General features: G+C 40.3%; 1 protein-coding gene across 1 annotated transcript in view; it reads left to right on the top strand.

The window, feature by feature from the left end:
- Positions 1-22,273, top strand: part of PLXNC1 (plexin C1) — a 71,014-nt gene that overhangs the window by 14,502 nt on the left and 34,239 nt on the right. The window contains exons 5-14 of the mRNA XM_032107836.1: positions 4,995-5,109; positions 6,116-6,260; positions 9,628-9,697; positions 11,068-11,143; positions 11,265-11,318; positions 15,738-15,877; positions 17,744-17,923; positions 19,187-19,274; positions 20,192-20,398; positions 20,511-20,702. Of these exons, the coding sequence (XP_031963727.1) occupies positions 4,995-5,109; positions 6,116-6,260; positions 9,628-9,697; positions 11,068-11,143; positions 11,265-11,318; positions 15,738-15,877; positions 17,744-17,923; positions 19,187-19,274; positions 20,192-20,398; positions 20,511-20,702 (1,267 nt within the window). The remainder of the gene's footprint in view (positions 1-4,994; positions 5,110-6,115; positions 6,261-9,627; positions 9,698-11,067; positions 11,144-11,264; positions 11,319-15,737; positions 15,878-17,743; positions 17,924-19,186; positions 19,275-20,191; positions 20,399-20,510; positions 20,703-22,273) is intronic.

Genomic DNA, 22,273 nt, shown 5'->3' with positions numbered 1-22,273 from the left:
TGTGAGAGGGAACTCAGCACCTTTGAAAGACTACGTAACCCGTAGATTTTTGAGATCTACCCATAAAATATATGTTGGGCCATGAATAGCAAATAATTTTGCTTTTAGAAGATATACTTTTGCTTTCCAGATTGAGAGATGAAATTGTATACTTTTGCTTGAAATGTCGTAATGGCTGGGAGCATCTTGTATATGAGAACGAGAAAAGAGTGCTTAGTATTGATAGTTCCTTTCTTTGGAACCACTGACTTTGGCTTAGGCCAGAGGAGAATTTCTTTCTAAATACTTCATTCGCACATTTGAATCATTAATTTTGACTTACTTTGAAAGAGGTTTGAAAGCTATTTTACATCTGTGGCCTGTACTGGAGAAATTCCTGGGTCATCAGGCCTAGTCTTGGCAAGCAACCACATAAAGTAAAACTAAAAACTTGCAAAGGACCATCCTAAATTTAGATAGGCTTTTTGTCCTTCCTGCCCTGGTTGTGCAGCTTCCTGGCAGTCTCATTTTTTGCTGGTAAAAATATGTCTGCTCATTTTCATTGTATATGTTTATGGACTGGTTATTTGTTCTGGTGTTCGCATCACCTTTGACTGAATAGGTTCCCCGCCCCCCCCCCCTCACTTCCTCACACTCACCTCTTCAGTGTTTTTGTGAAAGCAGTCTCTCTCTTTGCTTTCATTTTGGTGTGCCTTAACAGTGAACTTCATTAAGGTCCTCTCACATAAGACACTCCTTTCTTACCTCCACTCCAGCAATCCTTCTGTGAAATTTATGCATCCTTTTAAAATAAGAATGGCCTGGACTCTCAAAGTGTTCCAGAAGAGATTTAAGCTGTCTTTCTTAATGTTGTTTAATCAGTCTGTCCAGGAAGGACCTTAGTGTGTTCTGGCATCACAAACGTCTTTTTTGTGACAGCATCACATTGATGGGCCACAATCATCCATGATCAAATAATGCCCCCAGGTCCTTCTCTTTCTTTGTTGTCTTTCCAACTGATGAGTTTCCAGTCTATAACACATATGGGTTGTGAGATTTTTATTGCTGTAGGTGCATGTTCTTGTACTTCATGCTTTTAAATGTCATTCCATTTCGAGGTTATCCAAGTTTTCCTGTGTGATATTCTTATCTTCCTTTGCATGTTAATGTTCCCAACTCTGTATCATCAGCAGATGTCAACAGTGTAAATCTTTTATGCCAATTTTCCAGTGATTAAAACCTTAAACAAAAGTGCCTATAACATGGATTTTTGAGGAATTCCACTAGTAGCCTTCTTTTAGAAGGTTAATACTACCCGTTTTAGTTTGTTATCCATTTGGTGATAACGTGATTTTGCTGAAGATTTGCTACTTTATGTTTGCAAAGGTAGTCATTGGAAGAGAGTAGGTACTTATTCTGTAATGTGTTTTCTTCCAATTCTCTTTTGCTCCCTTGTTAGAAACTGTGTGTGTTACAGTGCTAAGCTTTTCAGGCTTTTAGTTACCTTATAAAGAGATTGTGAGTAACTCTTATTACTCAGTAAATCCCCTGCTTATGAGGGGAACCACCGAAAGTTTCCGTCTGATTGAAACAGAAATAATTTACTCTTTTGGAGAAAAAATAAATTGCTATAATAGGAATCCTGTTCAACACCCATATAATTTTTTACTGTTAAATACTTAATGTCATTAAATATTTGGTTTTGTGAAGAGAGACCTCTGAGTGAAACTTTAGGAAAAGAGGAAGACATTTTTAGCCAGTATTTTAGTCAAAGTCCATATGTGTCCACTAAAGCAATATATTCCATAATAATTTTGAGATCAATTATATGTTTTCTACTTTTACAGGGAAATAAATCTTCTGTAAAATACACACTCCAGTTTTATGTAAAATTTACTAGCACTGCTAGTGCTTCATATTAAGGACAGTGTGGATTAAAATCCAGTCCTTTATTGAAAAAATGTGTGCATCTCATTGCAAGTGAAAACAAAATGAAACAAAATATTTCTACTCTTCCTATTTCTACCCTTTCTTCCATAGGGACAAATATATTAATTCTCCTTTTCACTTGCAATTATTCAAACCAGTTAGTCCTAGCATTGTGTAATTTCTCCTAATGTTTATAGATTTTCTGTAGATGAATCAGATTTACCTGAATTATGCTGAAATACAATTCCAGTACAAGGTATTGATGTTTTACATGCATTTCCATGTGGAAACATCACAATATGTAATCTAACATGACCAGACTTACTTTTGAATGTAGTCAACATGTGGGACATCTGTGGACTTCATTCAGGGGTTGGTATGTTGGAGAAAGAAGGAAGCCAAAACTTTGTCTGAAAGTATGTTCTCATTCCATGGGGAAATCAGTATGCTTTAGCAGGACAGAGAAGGCAGATGTGTTAGGATCTGTAGTTATCACAAGATTAGTGAAGCAGAGACTTAGGTAAATACAAATGAACCAGTACGCATAAGTATTGTGTTATCATAGTGAAATAAGAGGAACTCAGTTCCAATTGTGTAGAGAAATCTTTAGTAGTATAAAGAACTAGTTTGCTGTGGGATATTAAAAAAAATCTTGACTCTGCTTTTCTCTGTACACATATCTATGCATGTCTGAAATCTGATCCAAGGGTTTCATACTTCATACCTGCATACTTGTATAGGGTCCAGTTCACCTTTCCAAGAAAGCCAAACTTAGTTGTCTGAGTCAGTATGTTAATTTTCAGAATCATGTGGTTCACAAATAATATTTATCTGTTATGTTCATTCAAAGTACTTGCAATCAATTTCAATTTTCTAAAAATAGGGGTATTACAGAATAATTTCATTTTTAGGTGAGTGGAATTATCTTGGTCGGTGCAGGGCAATTTTGAGAATTTATGCTGAGAAGCATCAGATGTGACTGCTTCCTGTGAAAATGACTGTTCTCCACAGGACACTGTGTGAGTGTTAAAGGTCAGCTTTTAGAGCAACAAAAGATGCATTTTTCCCTCACATAAAGACAAGCACAACCCTGAGTCCTGGGTGGCATTACTGATTTTGCTGTTAAACTCTCAGATTCTTCAAATCTTGCAAATGAGGGAAACAGGTTCACTGCTGGTGTTCCTCAGGCAGTGAAAGAAAGCAAGTAACTTCTTCCTGAGACAGTTGTAAATATTCAGCTTGATAAACAGTTTCATTTTTTAATATTTCAATATTAGCATCACTGAAATGCATACACTTATTTAGTGCCAAGTACTGCAGGTGTGTTGCCTTGCATCTTTACTGTTATAATCCTCACCCTGTCAGAAAATGTAGAATGTCTTTGTTCTGTCTTTCTTTGTTGCCAGTGCAAATTACCTACCTATATGTATCTGAGAATATGGTTTATGCACTTCTGTTGATGATGGATCCCATCTTCTGTGGCTCTAAAACTGTGGTGCTAATGAACCTTTGTGATCTCAGTAGGGTGAAGAGAGAGATAAATGAGACTGTAATTTGTCCTAGTTTGAAATATATCAGGCATATATAGTCCCAATTTATTACAGTATCGTTATGACCTGAATGTATTCAGATGCAAAGCCCCACCAGGTTCTTGTGCAGCAGGAACTCAGTTTCCTGAGTTAGACCACAAAGGAAGTGACCTTGTGCTTAACTGCATTCCAATTGCCAACATCTTGATCTGCAGAGAAGATGACTTTATGGTTTCTAAGGTTTGTGGGGTTATTTTGGGCATTTTGGAGTGTGGTGGATATTTTTGTTGAACATGTTATTCATTCTGGGGAGAAAACACATTGTTTGTGAAATATGTTTTTACAGTGAGCTCTTCATAAAAAAGGCCCATACTTTGGAACTGTGAACTCATTTCTGCTTTTTAGTGAAGGAATGGCTCATTAAGGCAGATGTCACTGTTCATATGATTGAAGCTATACATGCTTCTACATTTGGTAGAAAAGTAGGATTAAAACTATCAAATGTTACATTTATTTATAAATATTCAATCATAGTATTAAAATATTAAGCTATATTCAATTAGCACTTACTTGTCTTTAATTGCTAACTATACGAAATTACTTGGAGTTAATCTATGAATTGTTCATTAACTGTTGACAGCAGACAGAATTTTAAGGATTCACCTTTCAAACTTGCTGATTGTCCATCTAATTTGTATGCCTATGTTGTCTTTTTCTTATAACATGTTTTTAATATGTGTAATCTTTGTAGTACTTATATAGCCTAGTGTTTCCTCATTCTTCCTTAATTTTCTGTTGCACAGTTTGTTTCCTACAATTTGGCATCTCTAACATTCATATTTACTTTGAGCTATCCTAATTCTGAAGTGGATTTTATGCTTGAAGACAGAGAAATCTATTTTGAACCTTTTCAAATCTGGTATTTTCAATCAAGTGCACTGACAAAAAAGGGAAGGATCACCATTGATATCAGTGGATGACAAAGGAGATCAGGGAAGAGGATGCATCTCCTCAGCTATGCGCATTCGTAGTATAGCTCTGCATTTGAGCTTCACTCCTATCTCTTCTTACACCCTCTGGAGAGAACAAGCAGTTTATAGTGTGGTTCATGTCATTTTTGTATCAATGTCTAAAACAGGGTAGGGAAATTGTACCCTAAAGTACGTATTTCTCCCCCAGAGAGTGCAGAGTGGGTTGGGGGTCAGTGGGGGGATCGGATCTAGAGCTGTACAGTGAAGCAATCAAGTTAGGGATGATGAATTCCATCCCAGGCTACCAATTCCACTGTAAATGGCCAAGCTTCTAGTACTTGCTTGAGTCCCATTGACTTAAACAAGACCCTCGAGCATATATCAATGCATTGTAATTTATTTTGATAAGCAGAAGATTTTACTGATTGTTTTCCTGAAGCTTTTTGCAGTTATAACCATATTCCTGTAAAAAAAAAAAATCAATAATGTTCCTGTAAAAAATCAATAACTTTAAATAAGTTGAAGTACAGTGTCTGAAGTCAAAGGCACGAGAAGGAGGCTAGTATAATTTTATGTATACTTTTAGGTGCACATTAAAAGAAAATTGTACACATTCAAACAGCATAAATGGTTGGTATAACATTTCACATGCACCTGATAAAGATCTGAAAATCCTGCTAAGTTTCCCTGCCAAATATCAGGTATGTACACCCAGTTTTATGTGTGTTTGTTTATTGTGACCTAAAATGTGTGATGTTGTTGCTTATTGCAGCTTACCTTCTTTTGTCACCATGTTCCATATATTAGTTCCTCTTACCCCAACAATTGGCAAATATCTTGGAAGTCTCAGTAAGTTGAATGTGTGAATTAGATAGATGTTCTCTTCCTCTCCTATGAAACGTATCCTGAAGCTATACTCCATGATGTTAAGTCAAAAATTCAAATATTCACTATGCTGACAAAGGCGATGTTTCCATTGTATCACTGTATCAGCTATTTTAATATTCCCAGTAACTATATATCAAGTGCAGTATGGAAGTTCTGAGCTTTGTAACAAGTTAGAAAACATTCACTGGGACACATATGCTAACGCAAATTTGTAAGTGCTTGATATTAGTCTTTACTCTCTATCTGTTCACAGCACACACAGCCTTGCATATTTGATTATCAACTATTGTGACTGGCCTCTTAATCTGCACGCTATTGTTTCTGATTTCCTGATTGAATACACTAATGCAATCATATTTGTAAAGCAGTCTCAGCCAGAAACAAAGGATAATTCATTACAATATAAGTTCTGTTCCATAATTAAGTGCCCTTTGGTTATGGATGCAAACGATCTCTCTGTGAAGATCTGTACATTCTTACTTAAATATTTTTAAGGGAATATAACAGCATATAACACTCACAGCAAAATTCTAGTTTTAAAATCCAAAACTATTTAAGATTACTTGCTAACATACTGTACAGATCCATTTAATTTGTGGAAGTAAGCAATGCTGTTACTTTCAGAATTCTTCCTGTATTGCTTCTTCAGCTGGGAAAGTCACTCTCCTTTGAGAGTTTACCTAGTGAATTGTCTGCTTCCACCACAAAAATTTTCGCTTTGTGCATTTCATAGTTTGTCATTTTCTGTAACGACAAAGTGATGACTTAGCAAGTATAACAAAAACCCCCTGTTGTATTCTTGTTTTTATTGTTTTATAGGTTGTTGTGACTGCAAATGTAAGCAAAATCCTTACTTTCTGTATGATAAAAATTGTAACAGCTGTTGAAACATTTTATGAAAATGTAGTGCTGAAAAACTCATCCTGTTTCTGCAATCTAACCACTCCGATGATAACTGATAATGGTATGTTTTACTATTATATGTATTTAATGCTTATTCACTGTCCTTTAATACTGGGGAGTACTACATAAATACACGCCTAGTGAGTGTGAAAGTACATAGTGCTTTTTGTTAAATTTCATTGAAGAAAAATAATTCATATTTTGTCACATGATTTGAGTATACTCACACTGTTCTTGGTGATTAAAGTTCTGTTAATATGGAATCCTTTGCAGAAGTACTAACACACATTACCCTGTGGCTGGAAGCAGCTTCTTCAGTTGACCCTGTGGCACTGCAGTGCTTTAGCATTAGCAGAATATTTATTTACATGGTGTCATTAATAACTGTCTAAGGAAGCTTAAGATTAATGCAGGGACTGCATTAATGCAGGGACTCCACGCTGGCTGGAGCAATGGAAGCAATGTTGGTCTAGTGCTCTGCCTTGACAAATTAACCCATCTTAACTCTTCTCTAATCTGCAAACAGAATTTGTTTTTGCAAGAAACTGTAGTGGCATAAATAAAAGGAGAATCTAATTATGAATGTCTGTACAATAAATAATCTTAACATTTAATTAACTGTTGCAGCCTGAGACACTGTGAGAAAGTGATTGTCCAATGTAGAGGATTAGCAGAAAAATGCATGGTTCAGGGGCAATTTGATGGGTACATACTTTTGACTTGATTTCATTCCTCCTTCTGAATTATTGGTTGAATCATTTTGCAATAATTCTTATACTACTTTGTTCATCAATGGTTCTCAGAGTTAGATACCTGAGCAGTTTGTATTGGATGTGTGATGCTTGTGATCTGGTTTGTGTATCTAATGGACAGCTACAAGTTCTAGAATGAGGTGGTAAATTACTGAACGTCTAGACTTTTGAGCTGTTCTTTAGGCTTTGGTCTCAAGAATCAGATCATAATCCTTCACAGTGGAGTCTTATTTGACTAATAGCAGGGAAACATCCCCTTTGCATTTCTTCAAGAGTCTGTATAGAAGCACAAAACTTTTTTAATAGAGATTGGCCTTATAACTTCTTAAAGCTGTTTATGTTAGAATGAGAGAGTTCTAATCTAAACTAAAAAACAGATAGCAAACACAAGGGATACCACATGTTCTTAAGTGACCTGAAGAGGAAACAGATAGTTCAGATAAATGCCTTGCCTCTATCTCTTCCTTGATAACATAGCCCAAATTATGAGAATCTGATTCTCATATAAAACCTTTGTGTAGGAAGAGGAATTAAATGTTACCAAGTATTTTCAAGGACCTGTTGTTCTGAAGAGCTTAGTGCTACAAAGAGCTCTCTCTCTCAGGGACCCTTGCCCCTGAAGGAAGTTCCTTGGAATATTTTGATCTGAGGAGGCTGTATGGGAAAAACTCCTCCAGCATCATAGAAGTGTTGTGTCAAGTTCCAGTCCAGTGCTGGTAATTGAGGAGGAAGGACTGTCACTAGAAGGTGACAGCTGGAGTGATATCCATGAGTATTTTGATCTATTAAGCTGTCTTTAGTAAACACTATTGGTGGATTTTTAAGAGGGAAATGTCCTTTATTGACCCAGTCCCAAAAGCCATGTTTTCATGTAATTATGGAGTATATTGTTTGCTTCTGTGTCTTCACAGACTAAAGCTTTCTCTTAACTCCATTAGCAGGTTTTCAGAGAACAGTGTTATGGAAGCCATCTCACCTTGCCTGTGCTTTGTGCCAGAAATGAGCCCTTTGACAGTGTTAACCAGAAGGCTGTGAGGTTGGCTTGTGCCTGCCGGTATTCCTGCCACTCACCTGCTCCTATGAGCTGCAGTGTCTTAGTGGATAATTCAAGAGTGAAGTAACACTGATTATTTGTGGTATCTCCTCTAAAGTGACCTCAGTTCCACAAGAGGATGCACTTGCAAAAGTCCTTTAGATATCATTTCCTGGAAAAAACATTTTGAAAATACCTGCTATTCAGTGCAGTCTAATGCATTTTAAAAGGTTGGCCCAGACCATATAGAAAATAATAGGTTCCATTAATTCCAACACAGACAGAACCAGGAAAGCATATTTGACAGTGTTGTTTTTAAAGTATTTATACAAGCTTAAAAGAAAAGACAAGCTCTGCCAGAAGGAGATAAATTCCTTACTTTTACTTACTACTCCTAGTAAAATACTAGGAGTATTTTACTTTTTCTGTAGTTCATGGCTTGAGACATGTAGGCAAGTGATTTAGGCAGCTGTGTGTCAACATGTCAGATTTCTGCAGATAAGTAGATTTCTGGAGATGCAAATAAGTGGTTGATGAAGGATTTCAGAATGTCTGTCTGTAGTCATCCACATCTTTAAACAATAAAATACCATTAAAGTCAGACTCTTTGCTATCCATTTATTAAGGTGTTTGATCATACAAATGGTCAGTCCCAAGGGCTGTTTTTAACAGGCAGTTCAGGTGACCTTTGCAGTGAGCACCCAAGGGCCATGCTGCCATGTGGAGGTAGGAGATATCTCTGATTTAACCATGTAGATGTAGCCAAAGCTGGCTTTCATCTGAACAAGCCAGCCTGTGATAAAGACAAAGGTTTCTCTACCTTTGCAAGACAGATATACTTAAAATCTGTGTAACTTTCCTGGATTAAAAAGCTAGCTACTTTCTAGCATAGAGAAGTCAGAGAAGTCTGCAAACATGGGTTTCATTTGATCTTAGGCAGCCATTCATTTCACAGACTGCACATCTGCAGGCACACAGATGAAAGAGACCATGGCTTAAGTGGTATATATCTAATTCTACTGTTCGATGTGGTATTCTGCTCATAAGAGAAGATACTCTTTCATACCGCAGCTGCCAGTGAATTGTTGGTATAGTAATTGCTAGCTGAAATAATGGCAAATTGACTCATGCAATCATAAAAGATTTAAATAGGATGAAAATTGCTACTGCATAGATTACAAAAGGAGACTCTGAAACCAAGTCTGTGAGACAGAAAGAGAGAGAAGTATGGTATGGTGGGGTCTCTTGCATTAGAACAGTCTGTTGTGTTAGAAGACTTGAATTGGGGGTCTGGCTATACCACAGTATATATCACTGTGTGCTTTTTGAGAGATGATTTTACATCCCTATTTCATGGTAGCATTTCCTTATCTGTATCCTGACAATAACATTGCTTTTATTTGTCATGTGGTGGTGGCATCAAGCTTAATTAATGTGTGTATAAAGCCTTGGCATAACTCAGCTGACGAGTGCTGTGGAAGGACAAAATCTGGTTATTTTTATCAGTCAAAAGTGTGAGTGGATGTATGAGAGAAGGTGCATACCAAGTACATAACAGCTAGTTTGAGTTTTCAACTCAAATTATTTTTAAACAGTTATTTCTTGTAATATCCAGCATGTACCTAACATGTACATTTTTCCAGATTGTCTAGTTCTCGAAGCGTCATTGTCCTCAAGCTCTTGGAATATCACACAAACATTTCAGTTGAAAAAGTAAGAGCCTGGTTCTTCTTAAAGTTCATTGTGGGGTTGATGTGTGTGTGTGGGAAAGTGACTGAAGTCATTCATCTTTTTTTTTTTTTTTTTTGTATTTATCAAGGAACTACATTTCACTAAAGATAGGCAGATCCGTTTTCTTGGCCCACTTCTTCCTCCTTCTCTTTTTTTTTCCCCCTTAAAAAGCTACTTCTTCTGATGACTCTCTTATTTAATGGGACCCTGGAAACTAACTGTAGGAGAGTCATTACAATGACTGAATTTATGACAAGTGCCTGAAGAGATAATAAAGGATGTCACAATGACATTAAAATCCTTTTTGTCCTTGGGTAGAAGGTGGGCCCTTGGTACTCAGTATAAGGCCTAGATTAGAGGAGTCAAGAGATTCTTTAAAATCACTTTGTGAAGCTGTTTTAAATTAGACCCAGATGCAATTTAAATATGGTCCACAGGTAACATGAATATAATTAAACCAGAGAGTAACATCTAATCTGCTAATAGGAATAATGAATACCTGTTCTTCTGTACACATTCTTTTTCAGACTCTTTGTTGAGACCTGGTAGAGGAAACATTCATGCCCAGCACATGGCCTAACACCTTATGCTAGGTGGTTGTTAATATTTAGAAAGATCTGGCTAATATATGCTGTAGGTAACTACAGTGTTTCCATTCAGAATGCTCCTCTGCTATGCAAAAAAGGCTAATCATAAGAACCTGGGATGAAATTGAACTCTTGCTTTTTGGGAAGTGGCACATCACTTCCCTGTCCCTGGAGGAACATGGGGAAGGAGCTGTCTCTCTCTAAATCAGAGCATTTCTCAGCATGTGTGGAGAGGGACTGTGCTGCTCTTGGCTCTCTTCCGTATTGATAGAGGCATTGCAAAGCAAGATAGGGACAAACTAGTCTCCCAACAGGCATATTTTTTGGTAGAGGAAGGCAACAGCAAACTGGCAATACTTGCTAGCACTACACACATGGAACAGAGGTTCAGACAAGCTGGAAAAAAATCAGTGATGGTTTTCTGCCCTTTTATGTTTAAAAAGTACTACCTGGCCACTCATGTACTGGACTAAATCACAGTAAAATGTAACCCAAAGTGTTTCCTCTGCTTCCTGATTTTTTTTGAAATTAACGACTCTCAGCATCTCAATACAGATTGTATTTCATACTAAATTTCTTCTCAGAATAAGTACAGCAGAACAATAGGCTTGGAGGGTAAACGAAAATTTTCCCATTTCATTACATGTTTGCTTGGTTGTTCTCTTGGGTTTATGCTTTTTTGTCTGTCACTTGAAATTTGACATTCGTGACTGAATCTAGATAGAGTTCCTGTGTCTTACAAAAACTCTGTTTCTGTGTTACCAGCTGCTCACGGTGTATACACAAGGGTGAGTGTGCCAGCTGTGAATGGATACGTGTCTCTCCTGCCACCACCTGCCAGGTGAAGTTTGTTGGGGAAAATTGGAATCCCCTGTGATGCCTTTTCCTTGTATTTTTCACATCTGAGCAGCAATCTGTCTCTTTTTTATCCTGACATGGAGAAATGCTTATTTTTTTTCCAGGATGATTGCAATGCAACTGCTTCCAAGAGGATCACCACTGCACAGAAAACAGAGGTTAGTTAGTGTTTTAAGATCAGTGTTATTAAGGCTCTCCGGGTTGGGGAAGAAATTTATTTAAAATGAGAGGAGTTTGCAGAAAGAATAGAGATATGGATGAGGAGGCAGTCAGTTACAAAGGAAGGTAATGCAGAATTTGGATTGATACTATTTTTTTCTTAGTGCTCTGTTGGTGTTAAAAGGTACCAGCAAAAACTTGTGTTTCAGATGCAGGCACTGAGACAGTGAACACTGCAATTGTTGTGTGCCTACCGCTAGATGCAGTATTTACAACTTTGCTTTAAATGCCAAAGTCCCTGTATGCTGTATTTAGTCACTCCACAGGAGCCAGCATGCTGAGGGCTGGAACACATAAGCTGACCAACAACAACAAAAAAAAGGAGAACATTTCAGGCTTAATATCTTACCTAGACTTAGCAGCATGTTTGAGTTCTGCTGTCACAGACAACTCTGGGAAACTAGGCTTCAGAGTCTCAAGCCTCTTCCTCATTTTTATGCAGCCAGATCACAGCTTCTCCTGAAACATAGCTGCCAGGGGAGCAGAAGGAAGAGGAGGATGTGCCACCCAGTTTCTGCATAACAGAGAAGCGGCTAGAGGATGAGTCCAGGAACTGAAATCCATGGGTGTTAGTAAATCTCTAGTTCACACTTTCAGAAGAATTTTCCTTGTTTCTAGGCTGTAGACAAAACTGGAGATGGATCCACACAAGCTGGATCACTGGGAAGGAAGAAGTGTCACTAGTGCTGCCAAAGTACCTGCTGGATCTGGTTACTGAATTCTCTATAGAATTCGTATAGACTGTATGTTTGCATACAATCTAAATGACTTGGCTCATAGGCCAGCCCTTTAACCTTCTGCTTTGTAGGTCAGCCCTTTAACCACGAGGTTATCCCTTTATTCTTTATGGAACAAAAATGGTTTTATTTTCTCATAAAACTGAGTGATCTTTTTATCAGTGGTTGCTTATGACATGCAGGTGTTAGGAAAGAAATGAGTAGTGGAGAGAAATTTGACTGATGAGTAAGTACATAGAGATTTGCTGCCTACACTTTTTGGTTTCTGCTTTTCGTGAGTGATGCATAGTTGTTATAAATAGTGACTGTGTTCTTCTCTCTAAATGTTTCATTAGAACTACCCAAACTTGTACCTCTGAAGACAGGGATTACCTCTTAAATTCAGCTGCTCAGCTGATGTTTCTTAAACAAAATACATCTTGTTTTTCACAGAGACGAGTGGGATTGTAATAACTTGTGCTTCTGAGCATTAATATTCTGGATTTGATTTAAAGCATTATGTCTGGTGAAAGAACAGAAGAAATTCTTCTTTGCTCTGCTTCCAAATGCATTAATTTGACATTGGTAAATAGTTGGAATTGCCTGGGAGATGGCTTTCTTCCACATGCCTTATCTTGGAAAGACAGTGATGGACAAGGCAGTGAAAGCACCAGAGGCAGTGCAAAGGCAGATGTTTATTTAGAAGTGATTGATCCATTCAGAGAGCTTGAAATTGCATTTGAAATCCTGCTCTCCTTTGACTGCTTGTGCTTTAAGGAGAACATACTGGAGAGTGGAGAAAGAGGATTTGTGTTTTCCCACAACCCCAGCTGAGCATTTAGATTAATATACTTTTTTTCAGTGCCAGCCCCAGCCCTCCTCCTGACTCCAGCTGCTGGTTTCTATGCATGCACCTTCCCCCTCCCTGTGCCAGTGCAGCAGTTGGAGTGGTTGGATTGAGTACGCTTGGCTAGGGAACTGATTTGGCTGGAAATAACTGTTATTTTGCAGCAGGTTATTTTTTGTCTGGGCCGGTTCCCCGATCCCGTTCGTCGGGGCCCTGTGTTACCAATTCAGGAGGGGCTGTGCCAGAGAGGGACTCCCCAGGGTAGCAGACACTGCTTAACCTGCTGCTGCTGCCTCTGAGCCATGCTAACCACACCTCTGAGGATGTGGCTGCCACAGTTCACACAGCCCCAGGGAAGCGTTGCGCTGTCCAGGGGAGGGGGGAGGAGGCTGCAGCTCAGAAATATGGAACTCTTTTGAAGCTGACAGGGCTGTGCTGATTTACATTACCTGAGGACCTGGTGCATGCTTTCTGTATGTCTCTTTGCATGTTTATGCTTTCATTACATGCCTCACAACTAGTGATTTTTATAAATATCCATCTGCCTCTCTGCTGTGGCCTCTCTTGCTACTGGGCATTGCTCCCCCTGCCACGTAGCAACTGGAAGGTCAGTGGCTCTCTGGCACTGGGGAAATGAGCACTGCAGACCCCAGTCAGGACATTAGGTCCTTCCTGCTTTTAGTGAGGGAGTTCAGGGTTTCTTTTGCTGCTGAGGCAAGTGTTGCAGATTATGGCAGTCAAGCTGGGTGGGAATTGGACTCTCAAGTAGCTGGGGCCATTTTACCTCAGTGTTGTGACTGTGCTGACTCCATGAGGCCAAGGCAGGATGCCGAGAGGGAGTCTGTGCTGTGTAGCCTCAGGAAAGGTATGATTTCAGAGGGGACTGAAACTTTCTAACTGAACAGTTCTTTCTGTGATTTCTTCATAGTGTAAGAAAAGAAGCAAGGCAAGCTAATCTGAAGCACTCAGTGGTGTGTGGTGTCTGGCAGAGAGACCAGTGGGAGCCCTGAAGCACCACAGCGTGCCGCTGCACCCCTGAGCAAGGGATGCCTGGCATTTCCCTCACGGGGGTTCACCGCCCTGATGCACTCTGGGGGATTTCCATGTGTTTGTGTGATACTGTGGTATTCTGGTGTTTCAGGGCTCCCTGGTGGTTACCAGTGAGAACCCAAAGCAGTGTTTTGTTCCTTTCTGTGGTATTGGGCTTCTGGATTTGTGTGAGGATATTGACTGTCCTTGGTGCACTGGAGGCTGGACACAGGCAGAAGGACAGGATACAGGTGAAGAAAAGCACCAGTGGTTTTCTGCCTTTAATCTCTTAGATTTCTGCTTCAGTTGTCCTGTCCCAAGGATTAAACTGATTTCCAGATGACCGTGGGAGTGAATTTTTCCCCTCAGGCTGTTTGTGAGGGATTTCCTTTGCCTTTCTCTATTATCCATATGAGAGGTCATCTTGGAGGCCCTTTTGCAGACCCTCTGGCCCCAGCCTTTGCACCCTATGGCCTTTTCTAAGGCACAAGTTGCAGCTTTCAATCAGTGGTGACAGATCCCTCATTTGCTCTGGAGTGCTCCAGCATTCAGTGAACCATGGTAGCATTTGGGGACAATGTGCCAGGACCTTTTGAAATGGTCAGAGTTGTGTTTGCAGAGGATGGTGTTGTGACTCTGATGGTCCCCTCAGGCTACCAGCCCAAAGTATTAGTGCTGTTTTGGGTACATGATAAGATTAGTGGTGAGAAAAACCTGTGGGATGGACTTTCCTAGAGGCTTTGCACCAGCACCCCTAACAGGGTCAGGAAGACTGAACTGCCCAGTGGATATGTCCACAGGTGCACAGCAAAAATCAGGATAATCACACTGCTCTAAAAACTCAATTTAAACTAGTAGTATAGGCAGTCTAAAGGTAAGCTAAAAATCGTTTGCCTGAGAAGGTCCCAAACAGTTTGTGGTTTCACATGCGTATTTTCCTGTTTTTTTTGAATGTTTCAGTTTGTTGTCTGAAAGATAGGCAGAGAGGAAATCGTCTGTGTGATTATAAAACTGGGGAAGAAGCAAAACTGATTAAACATGAGATCCTGTCAAAAGTATCAAGTGAATACAGTAGGGAAAAAATATCTCTTCTTGCTCAGTAGCATAAGTTAGAAAAAGTAAATACAAAGAAAAGCACAGTTTTTCTGCAAGACTGTAACAACATCAGAGCAAACTAGGGTTATTTTTAAATGCTGGAGAACTTCGTAGCATAAAAATGAGATACCAAAAAACTCCCCTGCAGTTGTTTTGTATCTTTAGTTCTATGTATGACTTCGAAAAGGCTTTCTAGTAAAGCTAATTCTGGGGTGCTTTCTCAAATTTTCATTCGAGGATTTGACCCTGCTTCCCCTTTTCGGGTCACAAAAGATGCCTTCATTTGTTCTTCTGATCTCTCATAGTGACAGCACCATGGGTTTTGTCTTGCCTTGTTTTTTAGTTCTTCAAGGGTCACATGAAATGTATCATTTCAAGCTGGGTTTTTATGATACCTACCTTCCAACATGTCAGACTGTGATTCTTTTGGGCAACTTTGTTATGAGATAAATTGAAATATAAAATATGTAGGTAAAAATATTTGGCTTGTAATGAAGTTGTGATTGACAGTACTTCCCAGGATTAAGTTTAACAGGATTTGAAATTATTAATAAGAATGTATCCCAGTGCCATAAAATCTGCATTCCCGAGTGGTGGTTGTTTTTACATCTGTTGCCTAATCTGCCCAGCCTTTTCATAACCAGATCTTGTTTTGCTTTGTTTCCTAATAGCATATCAGCATTCAATCCATTGAACCTTTGTGGATTTCTACATTAGGCAAAAGTGAAATAACAGTCAAAGGAGAAAACTTTACACGTGCATCAGGCATAAAACTGATACTGACTGGAATCACTGGCTGTAAACCAGACGTGTGAGTTAAACTGAAAAATAATACTATTTACTTTGCATGGTGAAAATTATATCCATTTTGCTCTAGCAGTATGGTTGTGTGAATAGTTGTCACGTGCCTCTCCTCAGCAGAGCAGGGGATGCTCTGCACTCCTTTAGTTACACTTCCACTTTAAATTACCAAAGGGTCGAAATGAGTTTGGTGTTTGAGTACAGTACAGGGGATGGATGGGTGGTCAGTTCTCTCAGTGGCAGTAGGACAGTTTTGTACCCGTGGCTCTCTGTGCCTTCTAGCAGGCACCAAGAAGTTAGGTCACAGGAAAGCCTCAGCTTCTATTTGAATCTCCTCTGCTTCAAAATATTCCTCATATATTCTAGGATTCTGCTTGTAAAGCACAGACACTATGTTTCGCGTTCCACTGTGGGGAACTGCGGAGAGTTCTTTTAAAAATGGATGGTCGGGAGCGGAATGAAGCCAAACGAGGCAAACACTGTATCTGAGAGCCGTTTATTGATAACAAAAAGGAGAAGGAAAAGGAGTTGCCCGAGCGAAAGACGCCTGGAGGAGACAGCAAAGAAGAGAGGAAAATGGAAAAGGGATAGGGGAGAGCAGAGAGAGAGGGGACAGAGAGCAGAAGAGGGCGTTACCCGCAGCAGGGCGGGGCAGCGCTGTCGGTGTCCAGGCGGGGCTGTGCCGCTGCCGGCCTGCGCGGCTCCCGGCGGGGCGCGGCTCCCGCGGCGACGGCCCCGGACACGCGGTGAGAGGGCGCCCGCACGGGAGGAGCAGGAGCCTGGACAGGGTCGCGGCGACGGGCTGCATCGGGGCGGCGGGGAAGGGAGCGGGCAGCCCGGGCAAGGCGGCGGTCAGGGACGCGGGAAGGCAGGACAGGTGCGAGGGCAGGAGAGCCAGAAGGCAGCCTGGGGCCAGGGCAAGGGAGGGAGCGAGCAACCCCAGCAGTTAGTTTTTATACCCCCCGGGCCCCTCCCAAAGTCTGCCCTAACAAGGAACCGCTGGCCCAGTGCAGCCTTTCTGTGCCCTCCATTGGTGGAGACCTCTTTGTGACCTGATGGGAGAAGCCCCTCCATAGCATCTCCCACTGCCTGCCTCGTGGGCGGTGTTGGCAGGCGAAGTCCTCCCAGAGACAAGGCTTCTTCTAGTTGTCTCCTGCATGTGGCACGTGTGCACCTCTCCTCCACATGCCTCCAACAACCTTGGCTCCTCACACCATGCCAGGGAAGGAAATCTCTTGTGCAACAGCTCCTGTTTTTCTCTGTTGATGATCACACAGTATAAGCCCCTAGATAATGAGGCAGTCTTATTCTGAATCAGTTATTTTCAGGTGCAGCTGCGATGGCTGCCTGTGATTACAAAGCCCATTTTACATAGCTAGCACTTGAAAAGGTGGTGTTCAATTTTTGCTTCAACCATTAATTTTCAGGGGACCACAGAAAAAAAAAAAGGGGAAAAGGAGGGGAATACAGAAAGTAGAAAGAGGAGGGAGTGAAAAAATGGGAGGAAAGAGAAAGAAAAAGAAGAAAGAAAAGGAAAATGAAGATTCTCATTCTTGACTAGCTCATGGACCATGCTGGTAGCACGGAGAAGTACACAGTAAACAGCAAAATCACACATTGCGTTACACAGCCTCATCCCAGGGCCAATTATCTATACTGTTTTCTGTGATTATTGTGTCACATAGCAACTTCATTCAAAAGATGCCCTACTTTGTCTGTTCAACTCCCTACTCTCTTTCCACCTCCATCTGGCAGCTCAGACAGAGATTCAGTTCTCTTTTCTCTTTATCACTTGCTGTAGCTTATAGGCTTCGTGTAGTAACACCGATGAGTGGCGTCTGTGTTTCAGTGTTTGTCTGTTTTCTTTCTTCTCCAGTATTAAAGTTAGAAATGTGCTAAATGATACACAAATGACATTTGCTCTCCCACCAACACGTAAAGAGGCCAAAAGTATATGTATCCAGGCTAATGGGAAAAAGTGTTCACCACCAATGACCCTGCATTATGTTTCTCTGCCATCATGTTATAGAATTACACCAAATACCTCCTGGATCAGGTAAGTTTGTCTTTCTATACCTTTTATGTATTTTTTCAAATGTAGTTGCACTGAGCCAATATGAGCCTTCTTCCTTGGACAGACTGCAGCTGAAGCAAACTTGGAAGACTGCTGTAACCTGTTGTGTTGGATGAATTAAGGCCTGTGAAGTGATTTAACAGATAGGGTCGTAGTAGCTGCAAGATGGGTTCTGTAGACTTCTTCTGCCCACCTCAAGTCTCCTTTATAGAAGTCAGAAGTAGTTTATTCCTGCTAAAGCTAAACGCAAAATATGGGTAGCACTCTACCATTCTAACTCAGATTAACTTTGATTTCTTGATGCTAATATAGCTTTCATCCGTGAAACAGTATAAAGTATCAGTGGATTGGAAGTGAAGGGAAAATAATCCTCACTGCAGTGACGTACACAGACTTGCTTTACAATATGATTCCCTAAAGCCAAAAGAGCCTTTTTCAAGCCTTTGCTGTGTTTTGTGGGAGACTCACAGATCTGGTGAAAGACTTACAGGGTGGTTTTTAAGATATTCTCCGGCACAGCTTTCCACCTGCTCCTCTGCTTTCACAGTTCTTACCTGCTTTCATATTCAGAATCTGATATCTTGTCAAGTAAAGATTTCAGGTAATGGGTTGGGCTGCCAGCTGGGCAGCCAGGATGCATGCCCTCATCTCCAGGTGAGAGGCAGCTCAGGCAGCTGGAAATTAATAATACCTTAAACCACTCCAACTCTGTTCAGCAGAGATTGTGAGCCAGAGCCCTCAGACAGAAGCACCATTGTGTGCTGAGACAGATGGTCTGAATGCTGCTGAGAATGTTTCCTGTGAGGTGCCTGGCACGATGGGTTTGCCCTGAAGAAGGCAAGAATTAAGCACAGGCAGGGGCTTAATGCCCTGGGGCAGTGAAATACCGTGATGCTCTTTCTTCAAGACGGAATATTAAATCGTGGTCTAGTTCTTTGGCTGCATAAATAAAAAACGAGATAGAGAGTCCCTGAAAAGGAGTAAACATGTGTATGCAGTCATGTGGTTTTGGGGTAGCAAAAGTATTTACCATTAGATTACAAGGAAGGGGTGGAAGTGCACTGTATAGCTCAGTTTATCTTGTTCTGCAGTTTGACTTTATTATGTTGTCGGCTACCAAAGCAAAATGCACACGAGTAGTTTATTCACAGCTGAAACCTTAAGGCAGGACATGTCTGTGAGCAAACAGATAATATTAACCTCCCTTCCTCCACACATTTTTGTTTTGTTTTGTTTTTTTTGCAGTGGTGGTCGCAAAATTACTACAACTGGTAGAAATTTTAATGTGGTGGACAGTGTGATTATTTCAGATGACCAGAGATCAAACCTCACAGTAAGTCTGAATCTCCTTTATAATACCAAATAGAGATCTCTTAATGCATTAAGTTTTGTTCCTAAGGTTTGAGGAGATCTCAGTAATTTCCAACCACTTGCAGGCACATGTCAGTCATCCTGCTGAAATAGATATGATCACTTACAGGATTACAGTTACACACATTCTTAATACAGAGTCACAAATACACATAAGCTACTCTCCTGCATTCCTGAGGAGAATTCCCTGAGGTTTTCTTTATGGTCTAGGGACTTGCTCCAAATCTGTCCTTTTTGAGTCTCCCCAGTCTCCACATATGGGTGTGTTGGAGGAGGGGGTGCTATACTTCCCTCTGGCTCTGTGCTGAAAGCCCAAATAGTGCCACTGCCACAGTGAGGGGCAGCAGGCTGGAGCTGATGTTGGGATGAAACCCTTTCTCCAAGGCTGTGAGGAGGCAAGCATCTTGTTGACCCTTGCAGCCCAGATACCAGAACACAGCAGCATCACCCAGTGGAATAAACAATGACCCAATGCTACAATGACTGTAGTAACCCCCTCTCTCAGGAGTTAAATTGGAAAGAGTGAATGCCCAGGAGTGCTGAAGGGCATGTCTTACTTGTCTCTTGTCACCTGCATTGAGGGCAAGGAAGGAAAACTCACTGTCACAATTCCTGTCTCATTGCACAAAATAGTTACCTTAGCAGTGAGCAATCAGCCTTAAAGCAGCGTGCAGACAAATGCACTTAAAGGTAGACAAGGGCTCAACACAGAAATTTTTCCAGCTGCTCTGCATGCAGCCCTGATCTCAGAGAAGAGGTTTAGCAGGTATCTGTGTGAAAGTCAGGAAGACAGTAAAATGAGTTTGAGTGCCTCTGTTTGTAATTGCACCCACTGTTGAGTATTTAATGACTGTTAGAGCTTTGCTATTGCATTTCTAGGTCTCTAGGTGTCCTGGAAATGCATCTGAGTATCATTATTTAACACCAAGCCTGAGCCATGCAACAGAGGGTAAAGTGGTTGATATGATGCTAAAAGTGGATACTACCTTTATACCATGTGTCAAATTACACTATCAGCCAGACCCAGTGTTCATTAACTACCAGCTGCACACCGAACTGGATCCCGATCTGGAATTAAAAATATATGTAAGTTTCAAAATAATAAACTACAGTACCTAATTTAAAATAGTGCTTGGGGGTAATTCTTTTTCTTACTGTGTTTAGTGACTGATTTTTGTCTTCAATTTTTTCCCTCTAGAAAGAAAATGATAACTTGAATATTTCTAAAACGGAGGTAGAGGTTTATCTGTCATATATGACTGGTGCACAGACCAAAAAGATATGGTTCAGTGTCCAAAATATCACCAAAAAGCCAGACCGTAGCACCATACTGTGCAAATTCAAAAGGGAAGGAACAGACAAGATTGACTTTTCCACCGTGAAAGTTTTTGTAAGTAGAATTCCCTTTTTTTGCAATTCAACAGTATTTGAATGTTTATACAAGTGTAGTAAAATGTATCATTATTGCTGTCACGGTGCTTGGGAGTAGTTTTCTTCCTCGTATCTAAGCATGGCTACCTAGCTTAGGTACCACTGACAGAACTGAGTTCATTTTCTGTCTGGTTACTGCAGTGGTGTCAGAGGTAAGCTTTGCAGTCCAAGCTGAACTCACTGCTGCTGAGCTGCAGGAGACCAGTAGCTTGTCACACCTCTGTCTGCAGAACAGACATCATTGGAACAGCATCATTGTCTCCAGGAGAACCCTTCATCTTAGATCTGTAAGCAATCTATTCTCCAGTGGGGCCATGACTGTGTTCTCGCAGTCACTTTTTCCTACTAAAGTGGGTAAGGATCTGTCTAAGGGATCACCAGTGAGACAGAAGGCATTTCTGGATGAAAAAGGGGGTGAAATTCAATGTGCACTGGGAAAGCTAAAATGCTCTGAGCATGTGGCATGAAGCCAGGCCCAAATATATGGACATTAGCATGGATGTCAAAGCTGAATTGCAGTTTAAGATGTTTGCTCCATGACTAAGATGAAGATAGGAATTTTTTAAAATGCTGTGATCACCATTTATGAAGGAGAAAAATTATGCCAGACTCTTATTGCAGTGTGTGATGGTATAAAACTGAAATAACTCTATTGCCTTCAAGGCATATGGCTTATAGTAAAGATTAACAAAGCTATTCCTGAGTTTTTATCACTGTTAACTGATCCCCCATCTGTGGATCCTGCCGTCTGAGCCAGTTATGGCATGGAAAAGCCTTTCTGAGTTTGGTGTTGCATTTAAATATCAGTGATGCCTTGCTATATCACATGCTCATCCTGCAAACTTCATAGAAGTGACTGTCATAGAAAGGTCACCACTTCATGAAGGCAAATCAAATGCAATAGTTATCATGTAACATTGCACTTCTAGTACCTTAAATTTTTTTCCAGCAAAAGAAAAATATAGAGGTAGCAAATCCTCACATGTGTTTTTTAAACCTTATTAATAGATCATCATAGAAGATGTAGGGCCACTGAAAAAAGGATAAGATGGGGATAAAAGATAAGTATGGCTCAAGAATGATTGTATCTTTTCCCTTAGTTTTCCAGAAAAAAGAAGATATTGAGTGTGGGTTCAAAGACAGAATGATCAGTCTGAATGGAGGTGTCAGAGTAGAAGATGCCGTTCTTGTGACAGAAGCAAGATTCACATAGAACAAAGGGCTCAAGACAGCAGGAACATAGTCATTCCAATCGTAGCACTGGGGAGAACTGACACATGACACTGTAGGCTTAGTAGGAAAGATTTTAAATAAAATGTGCTGTATGACTGGAGAGCAGCAAATAGAAAACCAGTATTTTAAATTGAAGAAAACCCCAAACCCTAGGCAAATGGAGGCTTGCTGATTTAATCCTAGTTCTATGTAAAACTTTATAATGTATTTTGAATGACTCCTGAAAGACTTGGAGGTAAGTGGAAAGTGGGATAATTGTCAAATTCTTTTTAATGAAAGCAGATATCTTTTATTTCC

The sequence above is a fragment of the Corvus moneduloides genome, chromosome 4 (genome assembly GCF_009650955.1).
Source record: "Corvus moneduloides isolate bCorMon1 chromosome 4, bCorMon1.pri, whole genome shotgun sequence".
NCBI lineage: Eukaryota > Metazoa > Chordata > Aves > Passeriformes > Corvidae > Corvus > Corvus moneduloides.
The sequence above is the reverse complement of the archived record's forward strand: the minus strand, read 5'-3'. Positions and strand labels throughout refer to the sequence as shown.